General features: G+C 41.2%; 1 protein-coding gene across 3 annotated transcripts in view; it reads right to left on the bottom strand.

Moving 5' to 3' along the window:
• The window catches only part of bcas3 (BCAS3 microtubule associated cell migration factor), a 344304-nt gene that overhangs the window by 283435 nt on the left and 34097 nt on the right, over window positions 1–26772 (bottom strand). For all 3 annotated transcript variants that reach the window (XM_038692467.1, XM_038692465.1, XM_038692466.1), the window contains exons 8-13: window positions 18069–18176; window positions 17885–17961; window positions 14456–14532; window positions 13548–13631; window positions 10624–10794; window positions 2610–2703 (exon numbers count right to left, since the gene is read on the bottom strand). In XM_038692467.1, the coding sequence (XP_038548395.1) occupies window positions 2610–2703; window positions 10624–10794; window positions 13548–13631; window positions 14456–14532; window positions 17885–17961; window positions 18069–18176 (611 nt within the window). The remainder of the gene's footprint in view (window positions 1–2609; window positions 2704–10623; window positions 10795–13547; window positions 13632–14455; window positions 14533–17884; window positions 17962–18068; window positions 18177–26772) is intronic.

Raw genomic sequence — 26772 nt, 5'->3', positions numbered from 1 at the left:
CTGATGAGGTAGCCTGTTCACACTTACAAAGCATCTACTGTCCACTTCTTTTTGGGGTAGAGATCAGCAATGCTAACAAAGTGGGAAATTAGATGCCAGAGTAAAATAATATGTGGAGAAGGGAGTATAAGATACGTACACTGATTCATGCAGCATCAAAAGTAAAACCCTTTTATTTTTTCTTCCCCCAGTTGTCTCAATGGCCTTGTTGCCACTTGAGTGGCAGCATGTCTATTGACCGACAAGGCACAGAACCCTGCCGAACAGAAACTCTGGTGGAAATGTTGTGAAAGAGGAAAACCTACAAAACAACCAATTCCTTGCAATCGACTAGAGCCTGACACATATTGGTTTTTGGGGACCGATGCAGATATTAAAGTGAAAAAGAGCATCTTCGTAAGCCAATATTTAGATTTCAAAATGATTTGGATAGCATATGCCTTTGCTGCATAAACTACACTGATATGAAAAGCTGTTAAGTACATGGGCATATAATACCTTTTCCTGAATGGATTATGTTAATAAAATAGATTACAGTATCAATAACTGAACATGTAAACAACTGAACATCAATAAATATTTGCTGCTGGAATATGCATTGTTTTCAAAAATCTATAAACAGAAAGAATAAGCATGTGTATTTTACTTTACACATAATCGGCCATAATGACCACTTGTAGCATATTCACATCTACTTTATCTCTTTACCAGCACTCTTTAAATTCTATCCAAAGCTATGAGAAACTACTTCTCAACCACTATTTGTCTAAATTTAAAACATGCCGTCTATGATACTGCTGTTGAACGCATCTAATACTACACAACTGTCTACAACCTGCAACTTTGAGATTTCACACTAAGGTTTCACATTTGAAAGAGGAGCTAGATAACTTTGTAGACTAAAGCAATGTGCAGCGTAAGCTGCTGTAAGTGATGTTAGAGAATATTTAGAAGCGATGAAGTAGGGAGGAATGAGAGGACCGTTAGCTAGAACTGCTGAACTGTTTCAGAAATAAATCTACAATCAAGTTTGTCAGCAGCGTAACTCAACTACTGTAACATTAAACATAGCCTACTGCGGTTTAGGAGAAAACCAGGAGAGGGTAGTGAAAAACGGGACAGCAAATATGGTCACGAATGGTGTGGAGAAGTGATGAGCGCCAGGGCTGCAGCTAACGATGATTTCAGTAATCGAGTATTCTAGAGGTTATTTCATTGATTCCTTGAGTAATCTTATAAGAAGTAGCTACTTTAGCTTTGGGCGCGCCCCCTCCCCGCTGTACCAGGTCAGCTGTGTAATGACTGTGACGATGCCACCGAAGGTTGTTGAAAGTTACTAGCACACTGCTCATAAAACATTTTTCTCAATGCACGTAGGCTTATTTGTTTTAGGGGCACATGCAAGACCCCAATGTGGGCGGAGATAATGAGCAGACTGTAGCGCACACAGAAGAGAGCGTCACTTTCTTTGTTTTATTAAATCGCACAGTTTTTGTCGATATGTAATTGTACATGACAACATCACGATTGCAGTTTGATTAATCCTGGAGCCCTAGTCCCAGTAAATTAGTACTGGGAAATGCTGAGATTTTGTAGAAAACAATGCTTTTGTCTAGCTGACCCTAAAACTTGTTAAGGCTGAGATGAAGCTAAGCCTGAAAACAACCTGACTGACACAAGATTCTTCTGGAGGGATCCGTTTCCATTATAACTTAAGTCCAACATACTACCAGCAGCGACAATGTAATAAAACTGTATGTCAAAACTAAAATATGTTAAAAGATGACCCAGGTTGGGAAGGTTAGGAATACTGAATAAATGTGGCACAGTTCACCTGCTTCACCAAACACAAACACCATTTATCAAACAAAACTTCATGAAATAAGCCTTTACTAAAGCATGTTTAGCCTAGCATTGTCATACCTAAAAATATGCCAATATCTTTTCATCCAACTTCAAAAATGCCCATTTACAGTGTTTTTATTTTTATAGGTTTGTTCAATGATTGTTAAGGCCTTTGTCATTATAAATAGTTATCCAATGCAAGAAAAAGAGACTTATGATCCTTAGTCATAGCCTTCCATAACTCTTCTTGTTAATTAACCACACATGGTTATATAGATTTTTTAACCCAAATTAATAGACTTTTTATACTGATTAGGGTTGGGTATGGATTAACACTGTAGGCTTCTTTCAGTCTCTCTTTAAACCAAGGTGACCAGGATCTTTACAAAGAAAATCGATCAAATTTAGAATTTTAGGACTAGGGTGTGTGTGTGTGTGCGCGCGTGTGTGTGTGTGTGTGTATTTGCATGTGTTGCCGTGTCTTGAGGTTGGTGTAAAGGCATGTGTTGGGGAAACTGTGGCTAAACCCATCTGCATTGTGTACAATATGAATACAAACACTATGATGGTCCAGCTCTGTCTAAGAGACAAGATGAGGTGGCCACATGTGAGCCAAAAACCCACCATGTTACACTTGAATGGAAGTGCAGCTCTTTCCTTCTTTCTATGTCTTCCGAACTTTTATACAGTACTCCAGAGCTCCTTCCTCAAAAAAAAATGTGTGTGCGTGCATAAGTGAATGTAAGTGTGCGAGTGTGTCTTACCACTGGGGTTGAATTGCATGCAGGATATGGGTTTGTCATGGGCTGGGAAGTGAGCCACCACTCCCTCTCCGTCCGAGTCCTCACTCACCAAAACCTGGAGTATATATACACACGCACACACGCACACACCACCACACACACACACAAAGAAATTCATTTTCTAACAATGAGAACATTGAACTCACATCGGGACTTTCCCCTGCTCAAGGATTTCTCTTCACATTTTGGTTTGGTCTGATATCATCACCACACTCAGCAGTGTTCTTTGACATCACCCCACAGTGAAATATCTTGAAGTTAAAACTCATTTCAGAATGTGCCATTGCCCTCTTGTGGATAGCAAATAATTAGCATATTACCTGATAAGAAAGAAACAAAGAAACTTTAACTTTTCTTTAAAATCTCTCTCATTATAGTGCATCAAAGAAATCATTATCATAAAATCTGAGCTATATTCTATTAGTGCTAGTGCTTCAGTAAGTAGCTGTACTGAGACCAATGTGGATAGTATATGGTCCAACAACAGAGACAACAATATAGACAAATTTACTTAATGGCAATAATGTGGCTTCTCACATGTGGCTTTGAAAATACCCTATGACAGTGGGTTTTCCCGTAAACAGGCAGAAACTGGCATCACATCTAGCTATAGCCTGTACTTCTGAAACTTGCCTAAGAAAATGAAATTATAAGTCACTTTGCACAACTAGAGGCTGCTCTTAAATCTCTGTATGAAGTATGTTACCAAGACTGGGGCGAATCTGACAAAGCTGAACAGAGACCAGGAGCTGGCAGAAAAGCCCTTTAGTCACAAAGAGAGACTAAGCCCAGACATGAGGCCACTTTGTGCACAAGTATATATGTGTGTGCGACAGAGAGAGAACATATACACAGGGTTAAAGGCCCCAGTGTTGCATTAACGATGTCAGGAAGGCTCGCTGAGCATTTTAAAAAGGAACTAGTCCAAACAAGAAACAGCCTCTAAAAACTAAGGGCTTCGTCTCAGACTACAAGCAAAAAAATAAGCAGGAAAAGAAAAGAAAAAAAGGGGGGAGAACAGAAAGAAAGAGGCTGGTGACATGAAGCAGATCACTTTTATTATGGTGCAGGCAGACAATGTTGTTCTGTGAGGGAATCCTGCTGGAGCCCTTTGAAACAAGGGTGTCCTCCAGAGAACCAAGCCCGTTACACAGGGGAGAGTGTGTGTGCCTGCAGTTCTAAATAAGGAATTTCAAAGGCTGGAAGATATGGGAATATCCTGCACTGCCCCACTGACATAGGAACTCACCTCTATCATATTCCTGCCTTTTCCCCATTTTTCTAAAAAATCACCCCCCCGACCCTCCCAAACCTCCCTTCGCCATCCATTAATCCTCCACTCCTAGCTCTCCCCTCCCTGCCTGCCTGACCGAGTCAGTGTTTATGACCAGTGTACGGTTACAGTGTGTCGACTGGTGACAGAGTGCAGGCCTGCTTCTGAAGGCTTAGGTCCAGCTTATAAGACAACACACTTGCTACAGCGCAGCTAGAGTCATGGTGTAGGAGAGAAGGAGAAGGCAGTGAGTGTTTGTGTGGTGACTACATCACTGATAAACTGTACTATGTATGCTAACACGCCTCATTAAAAATGTGACAGCTACTGCCGTGTGATTAATCATGGTCTGGAATGGCTGAGAAATTAAGGGGATAAAAGCTTTTAGCATTTCTTTAGAGATTAAGCGGAGATCCTGTTGAGGGCCACTGACATGGTTCAAACCATAACAGGGTTAGACCCAGATATTGGGTATGTATTTTTTTCTGTATCCATGTATATGCACCTGGGTGGGCTTGTGTAGAATAATGTGGTTAAAAAAGTATACCACTATTTTATTTTATTTTTTGGCATTTAATTATTATTCTTTAACATTTTGATGGCTGCTTGCCTTTTGATAATTACCGTTCCACATCAATAATTACCAGCTATAAATACATGTATGATTGTCCTCATGTATTATCCTAGCAGCCTGAGAGTAGAAGCTCTTCCTGAACCTCAGTACTAACCTGAAATATACGGTACCAATTCTCCTAGCCTTATTCTTGCAGCGCCTGGTGTAAATATTGTTTAGGCAGGGCAGAGCACCTCCTACAGTATGTTCAGCTGAACAAACCACTCTTTACCAGGGCCTTGTGGTCCTGTTCGGCACTGTTTCTGTACCAGGCAGTGATGTTCCCTATCAGGACACTCCTGATGGTGCAAGGGTAGAAATTCCTCAGAATCTGATGGGATACCCGGAATTTCTTCAAGCAGTGAAACAGTCTCTGCCCTACCTTTTTCACCACTGAGTCAGTATGCAGCACTCAAGTCAGGTCCTCGGTGAAGTGGACACAAAAGTACTTGAATCTGTCCACCCCTTCCACCAAAGAACAGTTGATATTTAAGGGGACATAGTCCCTTCCCTGCTTCTATCCCAAGTCTACTATCAGCTCCTTAGTCTTGCTGACATTCAGGAGAAGTTTGTTATCCTGACAACAACAGGTCAGGTCCTCTACTTCCCTCAGATAGGTCTTTTCACTGTTATGTGTGATCAGGCCTGCCACAGCTGTGTCGTCAGCAAACTTGATGGTTGTGTTGGAGTTGAAAATGGCTATACAGTCGTATGCGTACAGGGAGTATAGCAGGGGGCTCAAAACGCAGCCCTGGGGTGCTCTACTGTCAAGGATGAGGATGGAAGAGGTGTGTCCTCCCACCCACACCACCTGTGGTCTGCCCGTCAGGAAGTCAAAAATCCACATACACAGTTGGATGTTTAATCCCAGGTCCTTCAGCTTTGTGACAAGCCTGGAAGGAACTATGGTGTTAAATGCTATTAGTAGTGATAGCCAATGAACAGCAATGTAAAATAGGTTTCTTTTCTTGTCCGGATCAGATAAGGTGGTGTGGAGAGTGTGTGCTATGGCAACTTGCATTGATTGGTTGGGACGGTAGGCAAACTGTAGCGGGTACAGTGTGCTGGGTAGTGAGGAGCATATGTAGTCCTGAACCAGCCGTTCAAAGCACTTCATCACTATAGAAATGAGTACCACTGAGTGTTAGTCATTTATGCAGGCTGGTTTCTTGGGCACAGGAATGAAACTGGACTTCTTGAGGCAAGCAGGTACAACAGACTAAGCCAGGGACAAGTTGACTATAATTGTGAACACCGCCACTGGTTGGTCAGCACGCAGTTTGAGGACCCAGCCACTATAACATCTGGTCTTGCTGCTTTCTGTTATGGCAGAAAATTGTGTCCTCTTACATTTAATCTTTTATGTATGTTCTTTTACTATCATTATTATGTATTGTGTTTTTATCCTTAACCTTTCCTCTCCTATACTCCTTATGTTAGTCTGTCCACATTTACTAGGGTTTAGGTCAGAGCTGTGAGATTGTTTTGGTGTTCCTCTCTTGTTGTTCCTCTCCTTTCATGGAATGCTCATTCAAAGCCCAGAGAGGATCTCTGTTGCCCAAAACATAGAAACCTAGACTGTCTAAATGATAATGCATCCCTTTGCTCGGGGCCAGACACCCAATGACGCCCTAGGCGGCAGGTCTTTGGACCAGCTGTATATGTTTTAGTACTTCTCTGTTTATTCTCTTTTGTTAAATAAATTCTTCAAAGACAACGGTTGGTTGTTACTCAATTCTTTGCTCAACCCCTCACCAGGAATATCATTTCCACTACACTTTCTTGGTGTGCCCATGCTTGAAAGCCCTCCTGACGTCATGTCCAGAAAGGGTGACAGGTGTGAAGGGTGCATCCACCCACCCATTAACCTGTGCTTCATCTGTTTTTGCTTGTTGGCTCATTTGCTAGAGATGCATCAGCTCTTGACAAGGCTCTTGTTTGTGTGTGTGCAGGAGTGGGGGTTCTATTTCTTCCACTTTCTTCCCATAGTCCCTTTTTGCCTTATTTACTGCTCTTACATTGTAGACTGCTGTTTAATAACTGTCCATGTTTCCAGACTTCAGCCCTGAGCCACAGGTTGCAGTTCGTATCTTTATGGCATTCCGGATAGGTCTGTTAATCCATTGTTTCTAAATGTGAACTGATTTAACTGTAGGTTTCAGTACAGTTGCTTTTGTAGTTTTACAAATGAAATCCACCACAGACTCACTGAATCCATTGATGTCATCTGTGTCATCGATGGCGGTGACCTGGGACATGGCTCCACATTAAGCCCTGTCGTGCAGACTGTATGGCAGCCTCTGATTGGCCTGACCATTTCAAGACCTCACGCGTCGCTAGTGCGTTGTAGTTTGTTTACACACTTCGACCTCAGCAGGTAGCCATTTTTGAATGGCGTGTAGCAGTAATCCAGTGTGTTTATTCCCCTTGTGTTGCAGTGAGCCAAGTTTCAGTGAAACAAAAGGACATTGGACATCCCATTGGAAACAGATGCGGGTACGGAGTTCTTCCAGTTTATAATCCTAACGCTTGTACACTGGCTTAAAGGATGCTTGGCAGAGAAGAGCCATGTGGCTGGGATTGTTGGTGTTTAATCCCTCCATGCTTACCTCTGTTTCCCTTCTGATGATAAAATGGATGCAGAGATGGCCTTTCTTGTCGATGTAGTTGGGTCGGTCATGTCTATGTACAGGTGCAACAAGCATGGATCAAAGGGAAAGTAATGTTGCTACCTGCTCCTTTGTTAACGAGTAAGAGAATGATTCTGGTATTGTTGAATAATCTGGTCTTAAAAAAGTAAGCTCTAAAACAACCCACTACAATCTGTAAGCAGTGTAAGAGGGCAACAGGATCAAATGTCTCCATCTCTAGTAAAAGGCACTAAGTTCAGATGGGAGGAGAGCCAATTATAACATGAGGAGAGTGCGAAAGCTAATTTCAAGTCCAAATAACCAAACTGATAGACAGACATTGCGCCTGAGTGTTTTTTGTTGCTGCATATAATATTAGCTTCGTTCAGGATTTTCTCTCATTATTATGAATGGGGTGGCTGTGGCTCCTCTTATCCACATGTCAAAGTGTCCTTCTGCGTAACACTGAAGCCTAAATTGCTCCCAATGGTTGGCCAGCACTCTGCGTGGTAGCTCACTTCCATTGGTGAGTGGGTATGTGCGTGAATGTGTGCATGAGCAGCAAAATCCTTGTATAGTACTTTGAGCTGTATAAATGTAGCCATTTACCATTTATATCATTTCTGTAATAACATGTTTTTTCTGCAATTTCGCCTATCCCTACCAACAACTTACAATAAATATGAAAAACATAATAGAAAAATATATATGACTTGAAACTAACTTTTGGCTCACCTCCCAAACCACCCATAAAATGGCAAAACTGAATGTTAAGACCTTATTTGACATATGGTGCACTCGTTTAACCTTGAGTTTTATGTGAGGTTACAGGCGAACAGCTGACTGTTTACAGAGCGTTTCTCCTACCAGGGCTTCTAAAACAGACAGGGCTGTGGCTAAAAGCTTGGCTGTTAAAATATGCAGCAAACCTAAGTCACACCTTTCAGCAAGTTGTGCAGAGTGAGGTGAATGGGACTGAGTGTGTCTAAACCACAGGGGGAAAAAAGCCAACCTGGGAGATTTTCCTGTTTCCCACGAAGCCGCAGAGGCCAAAGTTATGTTTACCTGGGTCGTACATGACAAGACCAGAGAAGCAAAATGCCAAGAACAAATTGGTGCCAATTTAATCTTCGGTGTGTGTGTGCATTATGTATATAAAAGGGCCCAGTTGGGGGGAAAGGTAAGAATTTAGAGATCTAGCCGGTAAAGCTGACTTTCTATTAAACAATGAAGGTCACCAGTCACCAACAGTTTCTGGTTAACCACCATGCAGGATCCAAAAGGGGAACACTGAATGAGCTCCGACCAGTGTTAACCGGAGGGTTTGTCAGTATGCGGGAAGGGAGGCTGTCAAGTTTACAAGAACCTAACCAGTTTTAAACTACAATTCAGTAGTCTGGGTGAAACCAGAGACGGCTAGGCCTTACGCATCACTGTAGGGGAGATGATGATGCCAGAACCACCCGACATCTTCCATGCCTATCTTCCAAGTACTGCCTCTGCCTACAGCTAAGTTGGTAGAAGAACATGTTATGACCCTCGAACCCCCAGAGTATGACCTACATTCTCTGTGACAATGAAATGAAAAGACCTCATTAACACCTCATTTGGACTGCTGTAACTTCTCAAGTTAATGACCTAAATCTGGTTGACATTTATTTACTTTGGTGTAATACTGCATATATTTTCTTTCTCAATACAGAGACAACATTTTGCATTAAAATTGTTGCTCTTTTCCTAACTCCTTAAATTCTGCTTTACATATTTCCTTGTTTTCCTGACATATTGATTTAAGGCCAAGCATAAGTGAAAAGGTACAAAATTGTTCAACTTGGATGAAGACTTTGTCAATTAGGGGTGGTGATGGTGCAGTGCATAAGACATGCCTTTGGTGTGAGAAATCCTGGACAAATGTGTCCCTGAGCAAGACACTTAACCCCTAGTTCAGGGGTAGTCAATCAGAATTCAAAGAGGTCCAGTTAGAGAAAATTTCCCAAAGCAAAGGTCCAGAACATCAAAACGACTAACTTGCGTTATCATTCAGTACCATAACATATAGTTGTATCAACATTTGTTTGTAGTCAAATTAAATAATACTTCAAGAATATAACTAATATATCCTGTCAGTTTTGACATCAAACTGGACGAATAATAAATAATAACCACTCTAAATAATATATTCTAAATTTCAGTAAACTAAAATAAAGCGCCTAATTTTTTTGAAAAAATGAAATAAAAAGTGATGAAGTTTAGTCTTAACCAATTTTATAATAAACACTCAACACAGCTGTAACGCCTCCTCTTCTCATTCATTCCCTCTTATAAACCTACTGTCTCTTGCTCAGTGAGAAACGTGAGCTCTAGTTTGTCCTGCCAGCTAGCACTGGAGACCTTGAGATATTCTGGTGTTGAACTGCCCGTGGGAGGAACGTAGGCCTACATGTAAAAATCTGTACATTCTTGATTAAAAGCCATGTGAAATGTCTTTTCCCTTTCGTCTCCTCAATTCGTGTGCGTTTCCAAAACGTCTCTGGTGAATCTCGCGGACTCAACTCGCAAGCATCGGAATGCGCAAGTTTGATAGGCTGAGCAGCGTCACATGAGACGATTGGAGCACATGCGATTTGTCAGTGAGTTTCCTGGGCCAGAAACCCTGGGCCACTAAACTAGTACAGTAAATGCTACAAAGGCTGCACGGGGTAAAATAGAAACGCTCCGTCACGAGGTTGTAATTCTGAATAATAAATCGGCTGTAGGTCGGCGGTCTGGAGAGACTGCAAACCTCTGACATATATAGCAATATTAAGGTTTGGATAAAAGCGTCAGCTAAATGTAATGTAATTAATGGCAGGTGTAATTTGCAACAGTTTCTAGCAAATAAAAGCAGACAATGGAAAGAATTTGAAAAGAAAGGGCAAGGATGTGAACTCAATAAAAAGTATTTCATCCATAAGCTAAAAGCCAAACACATTTACAGACTTACAAACAAAACTATAGACCAATATGTTATTACTTCACATTTCCAGTGTGTGCTGTAAAATTTTATATTTCATTTTGAAAGTAAAAGATGGGAAACAATTTTGCCCTTATCTGCTCCCCACATCCTACCAATGACACCCACAATCAATCAAGTATTACAAGAAATATCCAAATAATCCAAATCAAGTATTACAGAAATGAAAACATAGAGTGGTTTGTACACATTTACTGCAAAAAGTCATTTAAATGTGTGTATATAGCTGTGTTGTGTGTAGTACTGATATTATATGAATTGTTGTATCATGACTGACTGTTGCCATGTAAAATTGCATGACTTTTTATGACTCCTGATACTGAGGGGCCTTCATCCTTTCTTAATGTCCAAAAAGGTGAACAATGTGGTGTCAATGACAATTTAAAAAAGCCAGAATTATAAAATCATTAACAGCACCAAAAAAACTGTAGAAAAACTTGACTGACCTGTCCTTCGCCAACACTGTGTGTGTCAATGATGGTGACCACACCAGGGTTGTGAGGGCTACGACGGCTCGCACTGTGAGGTGCGCCCTCCTCGTCCGGAGTGCCTGCGGGTAGAGTGCCTGCCAACTGGGTGACAACTTTACCCACCATTGTCAGGCCTGTCTTTAAAGTCTAGAAGAACAAAGAAAAAATATTTCTGGCAAAAATCCATCATATATTATACATTCCCAAGTAATCTATTCTGAAAGTAAGTGATTTATTGTACTTTGTAGTTTACTAAATTTGAAGTCTTTGCATCTTCAATGAAGATGAAGAGAAGAGCTGCCAAGTGCATGTGTGTGTGCACCATGTTCAGTTGATGCCTGCTGATAACTTGTAGTGCTGATGACTTGTAGCACTGTAGCCACAAGAGACACCCGTGTGTGCATGTGTATGTGTGTGTGAGGCTCCTCTGTGTCCGCTTAAGGCCCAGCCAGGGTGTCTGGCTCAAACACACCTCTGTGGCTCGATTGAGGGAAATGGATAGTGCTGCTTAAGTGGAGTCTATCTCACCTACTACACTGTCTTTGCCTAATGGAGTCCAGTGCATGTGACTGTGTGTGTGTAAGCGCCAAAGGGGCCCCGGAGAGCCTAATCAGGCATTCAGACGAGGCGGCCCTGTCAATACAGCGTGGCGCCTTGCGTTTGTTGGGTCTGAGGATCACCCACTGTCTCTCTTTGCCACTTGGCCAGGCACACTAACAGAGTCTGCTGCCTACAGTATGTGTGAGTGTGTCCGCCTACATTTGTGTGTGCGTGTGTGCGCGCGTAAAGAGTCATCAATTATTAAGTGAGGCGTTTGGCGCCTAATTGATCAACACTAATGTGTTTTCTAATCACTGCAGTTGTGGAGTTCTTAGTGGTAGTCCAAACAGGGCCTATTGATCTGCCGGTGGGGAGGGGGGTCTGAAAGATCATGTCTGATGGCTGACAAAAACACATGAACACTCAGAGGTACGACCTAATGTCGCTATCTAAACAATTTACTGCCTAATTTCTGTGAAAGGTCTTAATCATACACCCAGTGATAGGCAACAGGATTAACGTGATACACCAAGTTACCGTAAGAGAGCAAATTTGGAACAGGGACCAGTTGGTCAGCGCTATTACACTCTTATCTTTCTTATAAACAAAAGCCATTACACTTTAATGCTATTCCCCCCCCTTTTTTGTTTCCATGTCTCTGGACGTCAGCACTAAGAGCCAGCGTGTCGCGCCACAAGCCAGAAGGAGATACCTTGTCATCCAAATTGAGATATATGGTCTTAAATGAGGAGAGGGCGGGCAAGCAGACTGCCTGTCTGCATATCAATACCCACCCCCACGCCACCATTGTACACCCCTTACCATGCCGCTAACCTGTTAGCGACACACTGCTCTTTTTGATGTATACCTCAATTAGCCTGCTAATGAGACTTTTCTCACACTAGCTGTTAGCACTCAAAGTGGGAAGGGATACACTTGCTCTTTGTACAGCAATTATCCCTTCCTCTGGGACCGAATGGAGACACAGACTAGAACCAGATGAGGAACTAGCTAGTTAGCATGTGTTGGCAAGCAGCTAAATCAGACGAGGAATGAATTTCCCTTGGTATCAAAGGGGGCTGTTGGCTGTTACTGAACCATCTTAGAGTCACTCCCCTGTGGAGATGAGTGAAACAAGACCATTGGAGAGAAACAGATTATAGTGGGGAAAAAACAGATACAGTAGGCAGGTTGATGAAGTGTCTCATAAGCTCAGCCCTAGTCAGCCAGGCGGGCCAGGTGGGTCCAATGTCAGCACATTTGCAGATGCTGTAGGCAGAGCTGGAAATACTATATTATGTGCTGTTTTATCTGAGCAAAGCCTTCAGACAAACCAAAAGGTCATTTTTGGCAGATTGTGGCTACAATCTGAACTCCAACTATTAAGATTAAAGCAAACAAATTTGGAGTCAGTCCTTCTGTAGTGAGACATGATAAAGGATAAGTTTCAACGATGATGGAAAACTACTAATAACAGGCTGAAGGTTATTTAAAAAAAAATTGTGTCTGCATCATATTTAAGGCTGTGCTGAATAAAATCTCAGCATGTTTCCACAAATTTGATATCCAGTAAAAAAACAAAACTGTTTTGAAAGTAGATAATAATAATAAGGGCCCTGCGATGGACTGGCGACCTGTCCAGGGTGTACCCCGCCTTTCGCCCAATGTCAGCTGGGATAGGCTCCAGCCCCCCGCGACCCTGTACACAGGATGAGCGGTTGAAGATGGATGGATGGATAATAACAATAAGTTAAGGAATTTGTTGTGTTTGCTGCAGTTTACAGTGAACAAGGGGGTCCTTTGAAGGAGAACACAACTCTATATATGCTTTTACTAACAGAAAGTAGGGGTGTAAGGACTTGGTTTGGGATGAGATTTTCTTCAGTTAAGTAAATAGAAGAAGTAAATCATTTTGGGAAAATGTCTTAATAAATTCTCAATTTCACCCAGAAAGCTTTGGCAGAGGGTCAGATGTTGTCTTGTCTTGTTAGCTAAATCATTCTAGTTGCTTAGCCCCTGGATGTATAGCTCATACGGAGAGTGAGAAAACAGAGTTGCAAATGCTTCCCATGTCACTTAGACCTATCATTCATAAGCATTCTGATTTCCCCGTAAGATACAGTGACACTGGACTGGAGAGTGGTGGATCTGACAAAAACTGTGTGCTGCAGTCATCCAGGAATTATCCAGTGCCACGCCAGTTTCTCTAACCGCTGATAAATAGACAGAGAGCTACTTGACTGTCTAAAACTTGAAAATAAAGCAAGTGAGAAAAAGTATAAGCATTAAAAACACAAATAAATACTCAAAATGCTGAGCTCTATCTGTGGAACGACACAAAATAAATATAATGTCCTTACTTTGGCAGCACTGATCACTGTAGCTGTATAGGACTGTGAATTGTCACCACAAGCTCCTCCACGTGACTGGTGACATCTGATCAACTGCAAAAACACAAAGATTTACAGATAACTATAAATGGACAGAAGATGCATATAAGAAAAAAAATTGGTGATTTTAAACTGGATTTCAGACATACAAAAGCCTCCCCCCCTCATTCTATGGAGGAAATTGGTTTTGCTTTCAAAGAAACATTACTGTACCAAACAGCCAATCTGCACTGATTTCATTTCAAATTGAATTTCACCTGAATGGCTCTGTCCCAGTTTTACTCTTACGGTTTAAAAAAAAAAAGAAAAAAAAGAAAAAAGATTTTGTCATTTCAGAAAATCCTTAGGCAGTCACACAAACAGTGGCCCCATCTGTCAATTACTTGAGTGGGCCAGCACCAAAACACTATTGTGCATTAAATGTACTGCAAAGTGCACAACAGAACATTCTGGTTTTTGTAAATACTTAACAATCCCATTAAACAGAACAGAATAGAAAACTCATGTGCATCTGTTGATATTCAAAATGTTATCATCTCTCACAGACTCTTCTTGGAATGAGTAGTTTATCCTGACGGATTAAAGAGGTAGAAAATAGATAAAATGCATTTTTTGGATTGTAAATATGTCATTTTTCTGATAAGGCACTTCTGCAATAGATGAGTGTGTGTGTGTCTGTTTGTGTAAGTGTGTTTGTGTATGCGTGTGTGTGCGTGTGCATGTGTGTGTGTGAGTGTGTGTGTGTGTGAGTGTGTGTGAGAGTGTGTGTGTGTGAGTGTGTGTGAGAGTGTGTGTGTGTGTGTGTGTGTGTGTGAGAGTGTGTGTGTGTGTGCATGTGTGTGAGAGTGTGTCTGTGCATGTGTCTGTGTATAGACTACCTTGTTCTCAGCGTAGGCCAGCCAGCGGCTTCCAAGAGCTATTGGATTGAGGCTGGGGCCAGGACAGGGATAGCAGCCTGAAAAGACACAAAGATGGTCTTACTAACAAGGGTACCAAACATACTTACTTACTTATTAAAAAAAAGGGGCATACACATTTTGGTAAATAAAATCATAATCAAAAGTTTGCAAAAAAACAAAAACAGGAACACATATGCAGGGATTTCCATAAGCCTCCTCCCTGAAGAGTGTCTGTAACTATCTTAAACCATTAATGTGTTTGTGGGGAGTCTCTTGTTTGGGAAGATAAATGGGAGTCTAATGAGGGTGACGTGGTTTTATGCTTGTGTGTGTGCGTGTGTGTGTGCGCAGTATGACCTAATGGAGATTGTGGTACCCAATAAATTGAGGATGGCTCCTCTGCTGATTGACCAGCACAATAATCCCTGTGGGGACACGCACAACAAACACACAACCGGTGTGCTGTCAGCGGAAATAAAAATAGCAACCAATAGTCCTAAATGACAAATAAAGCTTTGCCTTCACAAACAGATAAATGTCTTGGACATTAGAAGAATGTATTTTTCTCTTCCCACTCAAACAGATGTGGAAGTAAACAAGGACGTGGATTGCTGTGACTAACGCCAACACTGAGCTCCATCTACAGGGGCGTCAATCACTTCTGCTGCAAGACAGAATCAACCAAAAACAGACAAACATGTGCTTGTAAACAGACTGGAGAGAGAATTGATTTTGTAATAAGCGTTTAATGCAAATGTAAATAAATGTTGTCATGCAAATGTGTAAATGCAAGCAGATATAGACACTGACATCTGCCTGTTTCCAGTCTGTATAAACATACAATAATGATCACACCCGCCTGTGTTGGAGGACACGGGCACTGGTCTCACACATACACACACACACACATACACACACACACATACACACACACACACACACAGAGATACTGTAAGTGCGAGGAGGTGTAGGGGGGGAAATGGCTGACAATAATTTAGTGCTCAGGGAGCAGATGAGGTGGAGACAGTAATTTAGTGTGCTGTGTAGGGGAAGTGGCTGGTGGGGTGGGGGGGGTTGAGGTAACTCCAGAGAAGCCATTTGTGCCTCTCCAAGGCCGAAGGGAGACCAGGCGGTGAGATAACATGTGTTTGACATCCTGGGTGGAGAGCAGGGGGCTGAGCGGGGACAGCAAACAGACATGATGGGTGGAATCAAAGGAAAAGAAAGCAAGTTCAAGCTTTTCAAGGCCAAACTTTTGTGAGCGTGACAATAGCTGATCCTAAAAGTCTGATATTCCATTTTTAGCAGCGCATTTTTGCGACTGTACCTAAAGTTTCCTTGCGTTAGAAACAAAATATAATATCGACTGTACAGGCCTGGCACTCCACCAAGCCAACAATGTTTCCCACCAGGCCAACAAAATTACTTATTTTAAGTCAAGATGCATATAAACAACATGAAAAAACAGCCATGTGTCACTGCAGAGCAAGCCAAGCCAAGCTCACACAGTCAGAGGAAAATCTGCAATAAATAGAGAGTAAATAAACAGATTTGAGAGGAATAATGACTACAAAATGTGAATAAAACAGAGCAGATCTGCACAAGCAAATGTGATCAGCAGGCATGCAAGTCAAATTTGTACAAGCGAAACGATCTGTATGCATGAACACAGCTTTGCAAGCAGCTCTGTTGATGTGCAGGTCTAAAGGTCGAGCACATCGGAACGATCGCTGCGTTGTCTGTTCATTACACTAAATGGTTTTGGCCCAAGGCAGTTTTAGTCCACTTTCATGATTCAGATAAAGAAAAAAATCTAATTAACTGAGAAACTAAGAGGTCTCAAATCATCCAGTTCCAAATGCAGGGCCACTGTATTGGTGAAGGAAAAGGTTGGATTATTTTTATCAACCAACAAGCCCCAGGGCCAGACATGGAACTTGCTTTGCACAAGTTGAGTTTACTGAGAGTGTAATTACTCAAACCATACCATACACCTGTGTGAGCCAGCATCCAACTCCCAGCAGCAGGCCCAGGTTATGGTCACACCAGCACCAGCCTCTGCAAATATTTGTGTAGAATCCTATTCTATTCAGTTCTATTCAATTCAAGCCAGTACAATGTATATTGTGTTATTCTTGTTTTGGGCCATCATTCTCTTTAGTAAAACTAAAAGGGTGAAAAGTAGTAGTGACAAGTTCAAAGAAATGACAACAATCACTGTTGTTAATATTACATGGCATAAATTTACCAGCAGACACCTTTTTACTGTATGAAAACACAGTAGGTACCAAACCATGATCATTGTGAATGGCTCGACTCAGAAAAGCCAGATAAGACTGTGGAAGATGGTGGTGACTGAGGCTGAGCTAACAACACACACCACTTGAATGTAAAGCAAGAATATAAGCATGGGGCGAGCATTAAGTGCTCCAAGAAACATGACTTGTCCACCATCATGTCCCTGGAGAAGAAACGGACATACAATCGCAGAATGGCTCATCCAAAGCGGAGCCGCGCACATTACAGGGCCCTCTGTTTACTGCTTTTACGGCCCAAACAGACCAAACAACGTTATGAAGAGGAGGCCCATGCATTCAGAAACGATTAATAACTATTGAGCATGTTTGGTTTCCTGTGGCCCAGACACTGATAGGGAAGGCAGGCAGACAAAGAGGAGACACATTAAAGCCAACCAGTAAGGTCAGTTTACTCCAGTCAATGACTTAAGTGGACAGCAATGGCCTTGTAATACAGTCTGGCCTTTCCTTCACAGCCTCCTTGAGCAGACATGGCAGGTACAGCCAGGGGGATGCAAGAGTGGTGTTGTAAACAGTTTCCCTGTGTTGAGTTTCAAATGGAGGGCCTCACATCATGTTTTGATAAAAGCAGTTTAGTCACAATGCAAAGTTTGAGAGAACAGCACTACAGCAGGCCTCGGTGGCTGGGCGTATTATAACCAAGGACCTGCAGTTAGTTTGGCTTGTGTAATGCCAGTGTGACAGACTCACTGATCATGTTTGGCAGTGTTGATGTGTTGGTTTAGAACATTGGGGTTTGATCCAACATTTTACAAATATATGTTTCCGTTGGGAATGAAATAATAACATTTCATGACAATCTAGATAAAAGCTTAATAAAAATTGATCTTCTTCTTCTGCAAACTAACAAAACATCCTTCCTTTTCCAGCAAGGAACGAGACAGCAGGTCAGAAACCCCCTGAAAGATGTAAAATGCCACTAAAAATAGGTTCCTGAACACAAAAGAAGCCATTCAAAAACAGGTATCATACTGCAACAAAAATGACTGTATACATGTTCAACATGTTTCAGCAGTGATTAGCGAGAAAATGTCTATATATAATGACAGAAAAACAGTCGTTTAAGTCATGTGTTCTTTGAGTTTCTTACTTGTAACAAAGAACTTCTTAGTGAAGGTGCAGCTGTCAAATGCTGCAATCTTCTCTTGCAGGCTCACAGCAAGAATACTTAAAGGGGGAGAAAATAGAACATTAATGAAAAGAAAATAAACACACAATATATCATAAAAAAGTCTTTAGTTGTTTTTTTAAAGCAGCTGATCCAAAAGACATACTGTTTGTTGCAGTGGAGATCATAGATGGGCGTCTTGAACTGAATTGATTTGACCATTTCTCCTGTCCGCAGAGAATACAGGTCAGCGCAACAGTAGGGCGGGCTTGTCCTGCAAAGAGAAAAAACAAATGCATTTACTCGGTCTGGTCTCTGAATACGTCATGTAGTCCTCAAGTACTACTGATACTTCTTCATTTACATTTTCTGATACACATAACTAAAGCAGTAGAAATGACTTAATAATAAAATATTCACCACCAAATAAAATGTTGCTGTGCTTTTACCAAGAACAGGCAATATAACAACCCGTTTTAAATTAACACTATTGCTTCACATCTTAAAAATTCATTCAATGCATTCAACCACCCAATACAGCTGTTTACACCAGCAGTGTAAAAGCTCACGCATAACTGTGACCCAACTATTCACATGCTTTCTAAAAGGCATAGAACTCCCAGCACCACCAGGTTGATTTCTAATTGTACAAGTCTGTTTTTATATAGGGGGCATGTCCAGATCTGAGTGCTTGTGATGAGGTCTTGTATTTGTGGAGAAAATCACACATTTTTCAGACTCTGTGACTAGACTGTGGCCAGAATCATTTCATAGCGCAATTAAGTAACTGTACATATACTCAATGGCTCAAAAAACATCAATACACTGCACCATCAAGCCACCTTTTGCTCATAGAACATCGTTTCTCTCAGCAGCTCCCTGGAGAATTCATATATTATTTGTTTCTACCATATCCCACTGCCTTAACCCCTTCTGAGGGTCCACATAGTGAAAGGGAGTGAAAAGAAGGGCAAAGGGGGAAATGCTTTGTCATGCAACACATTTACAAGAAGCCTTTCTATCAACACAGCAAAGAAGAGGGTTACATGAGAGAGCCTATCCAACAGCAGGCGGCAGCGGAAATTTTAGAAATAAATCTTAATCAAGCAAGACCCTTGCCCCCACCGCAACCCCCCGTCCCCTGTGCACTTTCCCTCTCTCTGCGAGGAAAGCTTCTACTGGTGCTCTATTCTGTGTCACCCTTGGCGAGGCCTATGGTGCCACGTTGGCTGAGGACGCAGGGGTGAAATGTGGTGTTAGTTTTTTTTCCTTGAGCCATAGGACTTTGTGCTTTCAACAGTCTATTTAATCTGCTTTTGCATAGAGTGTGCAGTTATAAATCAGTCTCAGCGTGGACAGTTTTTGGACAAACAGGACAAATTGGCAAGATCTTAAAACTGTAAGGAAGGTCAAAGTTTGCTAAATCGTGGCTGTAAACACAAGGGTTTAAAAGTAAACTGACATTGTAAAAGAACACAAAACACCGGCACGCCAGCAGTGATTATATTTAGATTGTGAAGTTAGGTTAGAAAGGAAGGTTAGACTGATTTGACGACTTGATCAATCTCACTTTCTGCAGACTAGAGCCAGCGCAAGACACGATTAGGAAATAACAAGTTTAAACAGCAGACTGCTGTTGCCAAGTCACCCATGGAAATCTGGACATTATTCAAATGACATGCTCGTAATGGGACGACTTTCAACCATTACAAGACACAGATGACCTCAGTCATGTTGAATATTCCTGCAGCACACCATATTTCACTGACCAACTCTACTGTGTCAAGATCTGTCTGCCGTCTCAATCACTACAGTTGCTCAGTTTCTTCTTTACGGTGGGGAGAGATCTGCTTCTCCCATTCAAAACTCTGATACAAGCACACACTTGGTGAAGTACCAAAGGAAAACAGTGGAGAAAATTAGCCATTTTAGAATATATATATATTTATATATATATATATATGTATAATCGAGAAGCGAAGATATTTTAGAATGACCACAAAAAAGTCAAGATCCTGTAAGATACAGTAAGGAAAGAGGAAAAGTGTGATACCTCTGTAGTGTGAGTCACAGCCAGCGAAGGATTTTAGATTGCTGTAAAGATTAGTTCAAAATTGCATATGTCAAAACAAGATGAAGAATCTTTGGCCAAGCTAGCAGCACTGTGATGCTTTACTTTATCAGGGGACCACCAATGTCTTTAGGATCCATCCTTTGGGGAACATGAATATCTGTACAAAATGTCATGGCAATTCATCCAATAGTCGTTAAGACATTTCAGTGCAGATCGAAGCAGTTGACCAGCCGACATTGCCATTACTAGAGCCATGCCGCTAGCATGGCTAAAAACTAAGGGCTGCTTTTGTGTGGGCGTAATACAGTAGATGATAAGATAAGATGTTCCTTTATTGATCCACAGTGGACCTTCAAACTGGCACAGCATCACAGATGAATGTAAAAAGAAAGAACAAAATACAAAAAGTAGAATAGGTATGTAAAATATATACAGCATCAGTATGTAAAATATAGACACTCTATACACTTTATACAATCACAATAGAATGTGTCAGCAGATGTGAGTGTTGAGAGCTGTGGCATTGTGGAGGTGGGATGTACTGGGTGCTGTAGCGTTGTGCACTCGGATGGCAGATGGCACAAATGAGCCACCAAGTGCTTTGAGGCATGGGGATGGATAAGTCTGAAAGTGCTCTTGAGCTGCCACAGCTCAACATACAGGGGGTAAGAGGGGTTGTCCTGCTTTCAGTTTCCCTTTCATCCTTCTCTCGGTCACTGCCTCTACACTGTCCAGTTTCATCCCCACCACAGAGCAGGCCTTCTTCATCAGCTTGCTCAGTTTGCCCCCCGACCCCAGTCCCAATACCACCTCCCCAGAAAAGAAGATCACACTGTAGCAGCCTGGGACATACATTGAAAAACCTGGGGTGGAGGGTCTCATGCCGCATGGGTCCACCCCAAGCTCCTTGTTTTTTTTTGGTGTTAAGCAAGAGATAAAGTGAGTAGCTGAAATACCAAACACTGAGTGCAGTTTAAATTTTACATCCATGCATTGGAAGGCTTATCAGATATGTATAGGGTCTTGCCCTTTTATTTGACAGCAGGCTTTTCACCCCACCTCCAAGTGTGTTTGACACTTGTTTAAAGCTTTCAGAACCCACCCAATTGCACAGATGCAGTAGACTCACTGAAAAGAGGAGGTTGAGGAAGAGAGGTAGCATTTTTGACACAATGCGTTGGTCAGTCTGATCGCAGCCTAAGTGTTCCAATGGGGGAAGCTCTTAATCAACATGATGATAGAGTTACCTAGCCAGTCTTTCCAGCTTTTTCTTCCCCTTCCTTCCACCCTTGTTTTCCATGCTGTTTTGATGTGAACTTTGTGTATTTGTGCAGTGTTTGCCAGGCCGTCCAAGTATTAACCCTTTCTTTCAATATGGCAGAAAAAGCTACATAGTGTTAGTGCGCATACTGGCGCTTGTGGAAGATGTGCTGTATGTATTGGCTAATGAAGAGTAGAAGCTGGAAGAGTTTGAACTACAACTGGTATTGTAAGAGTTCTTCTTAGTAGAGTCCAGGAGAACTAGTCAAAAGTTAGGTCAAGGTTCTGTAACCTTTTCTGGCCTGTATAGAAGATGCATTACTTTTAATGCCGTCTTGCATGTTAATGAAATACAAAAAAACATGACTGCATGGGTGGATAGGTTTCACAGCAGTGTCAAATTTTGGAATGGAGCCTTATACTTAATGGCTCTTCATATCTTAAAGAGCTCATAGTACCTTATTGTCACTAGAACACTGTGCTCCCAGAATGCACGTTTAGTCGAATCAGGTCTCAATTTGGGTTCAGGATGCAGACACCATCTCTCCATATTTAAGAGAAGGCTTAAAACTTTCCCTCTTTCCTCTCCTCAGGTGAGTCCTGAGCCATCACATGCTATCATTATTAGTACTTTGTTTTATTCACTTTCATTGATGTCTGTTGAATGACAACCTTTACTGTTTTGCTTTTCTGTCTGAATTAAATTGAAGGTATATGTCAAGCAACTTACTGTAATTGGCTGTTGTACGTATTGTAACAGATACAATTCAGCAGCTCTTACTGCAAGGTTAGGGTAGATCATCTTTGTTTAGTGGTTAGACTAATACATTTACACAAGACTTCAATGTCAGCAGAACATTTTGTCACATGAACTGTCAGTAAAATAGAAAAAATGTCCATCATCAAAATACTGAAACCGTAACATCAATTTCCTGCTCTCCTCAGAAACAACCAATCCAACAGTGAGAATTTCACTGAAAAGGCTTGTCAAAAAATCCTTCCATGTAACTACGCTTCCAGCAAACAGCCAGGAATAGTGAGTCTTATTCTCCACCTACAATAATCTGGTTTCAACACAATCCTGTTTACTGTCCGTAAACGCACAGCTGTCAAAGAATCTGCTACTCTGAGCAGATGCAGGACCATGATTCCAAGCTGCTGCTGACCCTGTTGGCACAAACAGGACTCCATTACCCAGTCATAAAGTCATCACCCAGCACTGCTAACACACACAAACAAGTTAGTTAACATCAGAGGCGGTACTTTGACGCACAATAAATTTTTTCTTAAGGCAGACAAAGGCAGGAACACACACCCAGCAATGCAAGATGAAATAACTGCTGCAACAATATCCAACAACCATCATGATGACTGACACATGATTAGCTCATTTATCCGCTGGGAGTGTATGCGTCCCATGTGCACACAGACTTGCACACCCATACAGGCATTTATAAGTACGGATACACAGTAGTGTGGCTATTGTATGTTTCCCAAGCCAGAGGCTGGACAGCAAAGACGGCAAGTGAGCTCTCAGATCTCTCAAGAGCCCAGGCCCAGAATTTAAACACTATCCCAGGACTGCTTGTGTACTCTGTGTGTGAGGGAGACAGAGAGTGACTGCTTGGATGTTAGCGAAAGTGCGTTCCTCCCTCCAGTCCCAGTGAATGTTTACTGGGGAAGATAAAATAGGTGCCACAGAAAAAAAGTTTTCCCTGATTCATTTTTCCATCCTGATGGTTAACGTCTCCATCAACATTTCAAAGGTCTTCCTGCTGCGAGCACGGCTACCATTACCAATCAAGAGTACAGGCATTAAGATTAATACAAACATTTCACCCGACAATAATTTACTTTCAGGCGGCTGCATCATCGATTTCAGCATTATCAGAGTCCGATCAATCCAATTCAAAGCTCTATCCCGAAAAATGGGCCTCTGGAATTGATTCAAAGGGACAATGATAACCCACTATTATAGAATCAAAATGGCACAGGGTTCAATTGTTTTGCTTTTTCAGTATTTTAACAAATGACCCAGTTCTAATGGAGGCAATGCGGGGTCAGATGTAATAAGATTTCCTGATGCCGGGGACATTGGGGCGTAGGTTGAAAGCAAGGCTAAATCACAATTATCATTATGGATCATGGCGGGATGTCAGTCCTTGCACATGTTAAGGTGACGCCGAGCACCATTCCCCAGCTCAGTAACAGGCCTATTATGATGGCCCTATTAGATCAATGTGTCAATTACTATTACTCAAACTGGCCCTTGGGTCTGAAAGGATACAAAATGAGGGAGATGGAGGAAAGGAGGCTTGGCTCGTTTACTTCCTTTGATAGGACAAGAAGCTATTCCAGAAATTAAGGAGAAAATGGAGTGGCCCTGCCAGATACAGAACACACAAAACGCATGATTATAATGGAACACCATCAGAGAGAGAAAAACTATACTTCCTTTAAGTTAAGTTGTTGATGCAAGATGTAATGTCATAAAAAAGAACAGCATTTGTTGAAATAAAAACTATAACTTAACACTAAAGTAGACTCCAGCAAGTTGGCAAAGAATTCTTGGTCAGAATCTCAATATTGTTAACTTATTCTTTACTAAATACTCTCTTTTTTAGGCAAAGTTCTTGTATAGTGGTTTTCTGCTAAAAATATTTTTTAAGAAATTTTATACGTTCTGCGTATTTTGTTAAACTAAATACTAATATCAGCATGTTATCGTCCTCTCAGTGACAATGTTAACATGCTGGTTGGCAAGTAATGTTTGCCATCTTCTGTGTTAACATGCTGACATTTTCCACTGACTTTTATTCATATGGTTTGGGAGTGCCCGGAGGTTAATCGATTCTAGGGAAATGTCTCAAGTATTATGTCGGATATTACTGAGAGAGTCAAGTATTATTACTTAATGATACCTCACCTTTGGAGCTAATTATAAATGAAAGGCGCCTCTTGTTAGCTGGTCTCAATGCCACTAAATGATGATATGAAATGATAGTTTGTCATTGGAAATCACCATATGTACTGTCGGTGAGGGAATGGCTCTCTTCTGATCAAGATATGGAGCGCTCTATGGCACGATGACATTACACAAAATATTAACTGCTGGTAGGTAAAATTAGTGCTTTATTATAAACATTTGTGGTTAAATGTCTTTTACAGCTGTGTTTTCATGTATGCGCTTGCAGTTTAGAATGTTATACATCTATACAATTTTTTATGGCTACTGCATATACATATATACACATTTACATATGGTGTCTGTTTATGTCTATAATGGTCATGAGATTCCTGGGTAGCAGAGGGATGGGTTAATGTTTGTTAGTTGTTTTTGGTGTCGATTTCTGTGTCTTTGTACTTGGTTCATGTGCACAGCCTTGGTTCATCATGTAAGGGGGCAGAGTGCTGGGGTGGAGGGAAACAAGGGATGTTGGTGTGTGTAGGGGGTGGGGGTTATGAAACTGTTTCATTCTGTGACTGTGATGGTAATTCTTTCCCAATATCAACAATAACCAATTGATCACTTAACTGCATGATAGCCACACAAAGAAATTTCAAAGCTCTCACTTCACTATATTTCTTTGTTTCTACACGTTTGTTCTTCCGAACACACAGAAGCAAAACAAAGACACAGGCCCAATTTTTTTCAGGCGGGCACCCAACATGCTCACACTCACATACACACTCTCTTGTACATACACACACACACAAACACACACACACACCCTTTAGTTCTTTAGTTAAGTACGGTTAGATTTTAGATGACCTATTGTGTGTTTCACTTTTAGTGTGTTGTAAATAAATGCTTCTTAAGATACATGTTTGTTTAATGAATGTTGTCCCTTTAACCTTTACAAGCTATTATATGGTAATTATGGTTGCAGTTATTGATTTAATCATTAATCAGAGTTCCAAATTGAGGGTCATGGCCCGAGGTGAAATAAATTTAAGTTAACCTCTATAATTTAACATGCAATAATATAGCTATTGAATATTTCTGATCCAAAAATCATCCTAAAATGTATCATAGGCACAGCTTTAGAGGTGAGGAATGTCACCCACAGTGAAAACTATTAGATTTGGCTTGGGTCCAAGTCCAAAGTTGTATTTTTCTAATCCTAAATTGCTACACTGTAAAGCAACCAGAGGGTACACCTGCTATATCCATCTCCCTTTGGATTGGTTCTACAGTAAATCATGACTGTTTGGCTCATTTCTGTCCTACTACTCTGCCACTGTGCTGCACTGTACCAGATTTGGAAAACCTCCTAACAACACAATGTTTAAAGAGACTTTTACAACCATGTGTGAGTCTTAATTTTAGATATTCAACTGTTTACAATGGTCATTAAGGACCATTATGGATGGTGCATGTCTTATTATTGTCCCATTATCATCAATCTAGTCTGTGTACTTCCTCCTTGATGAAACATGTTGACATCTGTTATTTTAATTTTAACATCAATGCTGCACTTATTCCATGAGCACTTTCCCTCTGGCTGAGACAATCTGCACACATCTTTTTATGAATGTGAACTAGACCAGGGAATCAAAACCACAAGATTTCATGTGGCTGTGGAAAGGATAGATAGAAGCCTGAGGAGGGATTAAAAAGCAGGAAAATAAATTCATTTACAAGGAAGGGACATCACCACATTTCCGACTGGTGCAAAGTTTTACAAGCTTCCCAAATATGAACGACAATTACATGCTGTGGAATTGCTAAACAAATGCGATCTTGGTTTGGGAAGTCAAGGCTGGCTCTGCTGAATGAGAGAACACCGATGCTCCAACGGGAGACTGTTGAACTTCTGTGAATGGTCTTTCTACTGGGGTTCAACTGATAGCGTCTATTGAATACTGAAACAGAAACTGAAAACAGAAATTTATGATTAAAATACGGCGTATATCAGCTCATTGGTCTCAGTTATGGCTTTAGTAGTGCTGCATTCACATCTTCTAGCAGACTTTCAGAGGCAATGTTGGTTGTTGTATATATCTATATATATATATAGATATATGACAACTGGAAAAGAAAAACTGTTTTGCAACATTCTTTCCCTACTCCCTCCTTTTTTGTTGTTTTGTTTTTTAATCCCACTCCTCTCATTCTCAGCTCAAACCCAGCCCCCCCCCATACACAACAAAAGCTGGCCACATCAAAGCTTGCTGGGGGCCTGGAGGGAGCCACAGTGATTCCGGCAAGCTGCAGGCATTAGTAGGAAAGTAATTAGGGTAAAAAGTTCAACCACAGCTCCATGTCTGCATAGCTGCCAGAAATCCAGAAATACATTTCCTTCACTGTTTAATACTGCAGATACAGTAATAATGGCCAGCATTTTAGAAACACACAGCCGTGTGTGTGTGTGTGTGTGTGTGTGTGTGTGTGTGTGTGTGTGTGTGTGTGTGTGTGTGTATGTACAGTCTAACTCATTCTTAGTGTTTATGTGTTAAAGCAATGTATTGTAGCTAAAAGTAAGAAAATGACAAATTATTAAATCCAACTGTACTGGCTGCAAAGATAGATACA

The sequence above is a fragment of the Micropterus salmoides genome, unplaced genomic scaffold (assembly GCF_014851395.1).
Source record: "Micropterus salmoides isolate LMB-PRFRI ecotype aquatic unplaced genomic scaffold, ASM1485139v1 Ms_hic_scaffold_3, whole genome shotgun sequence".
Lineage (NCBI taxonomy): Eukaryota > Metazoa > Chordata > Actinopteri > Centrarchiformes > Centrarchidae > Micropterus > Micropterus salmoides.
This window is presented reverse-complemented; position numbering and strand designations above follow the sequence as displayed.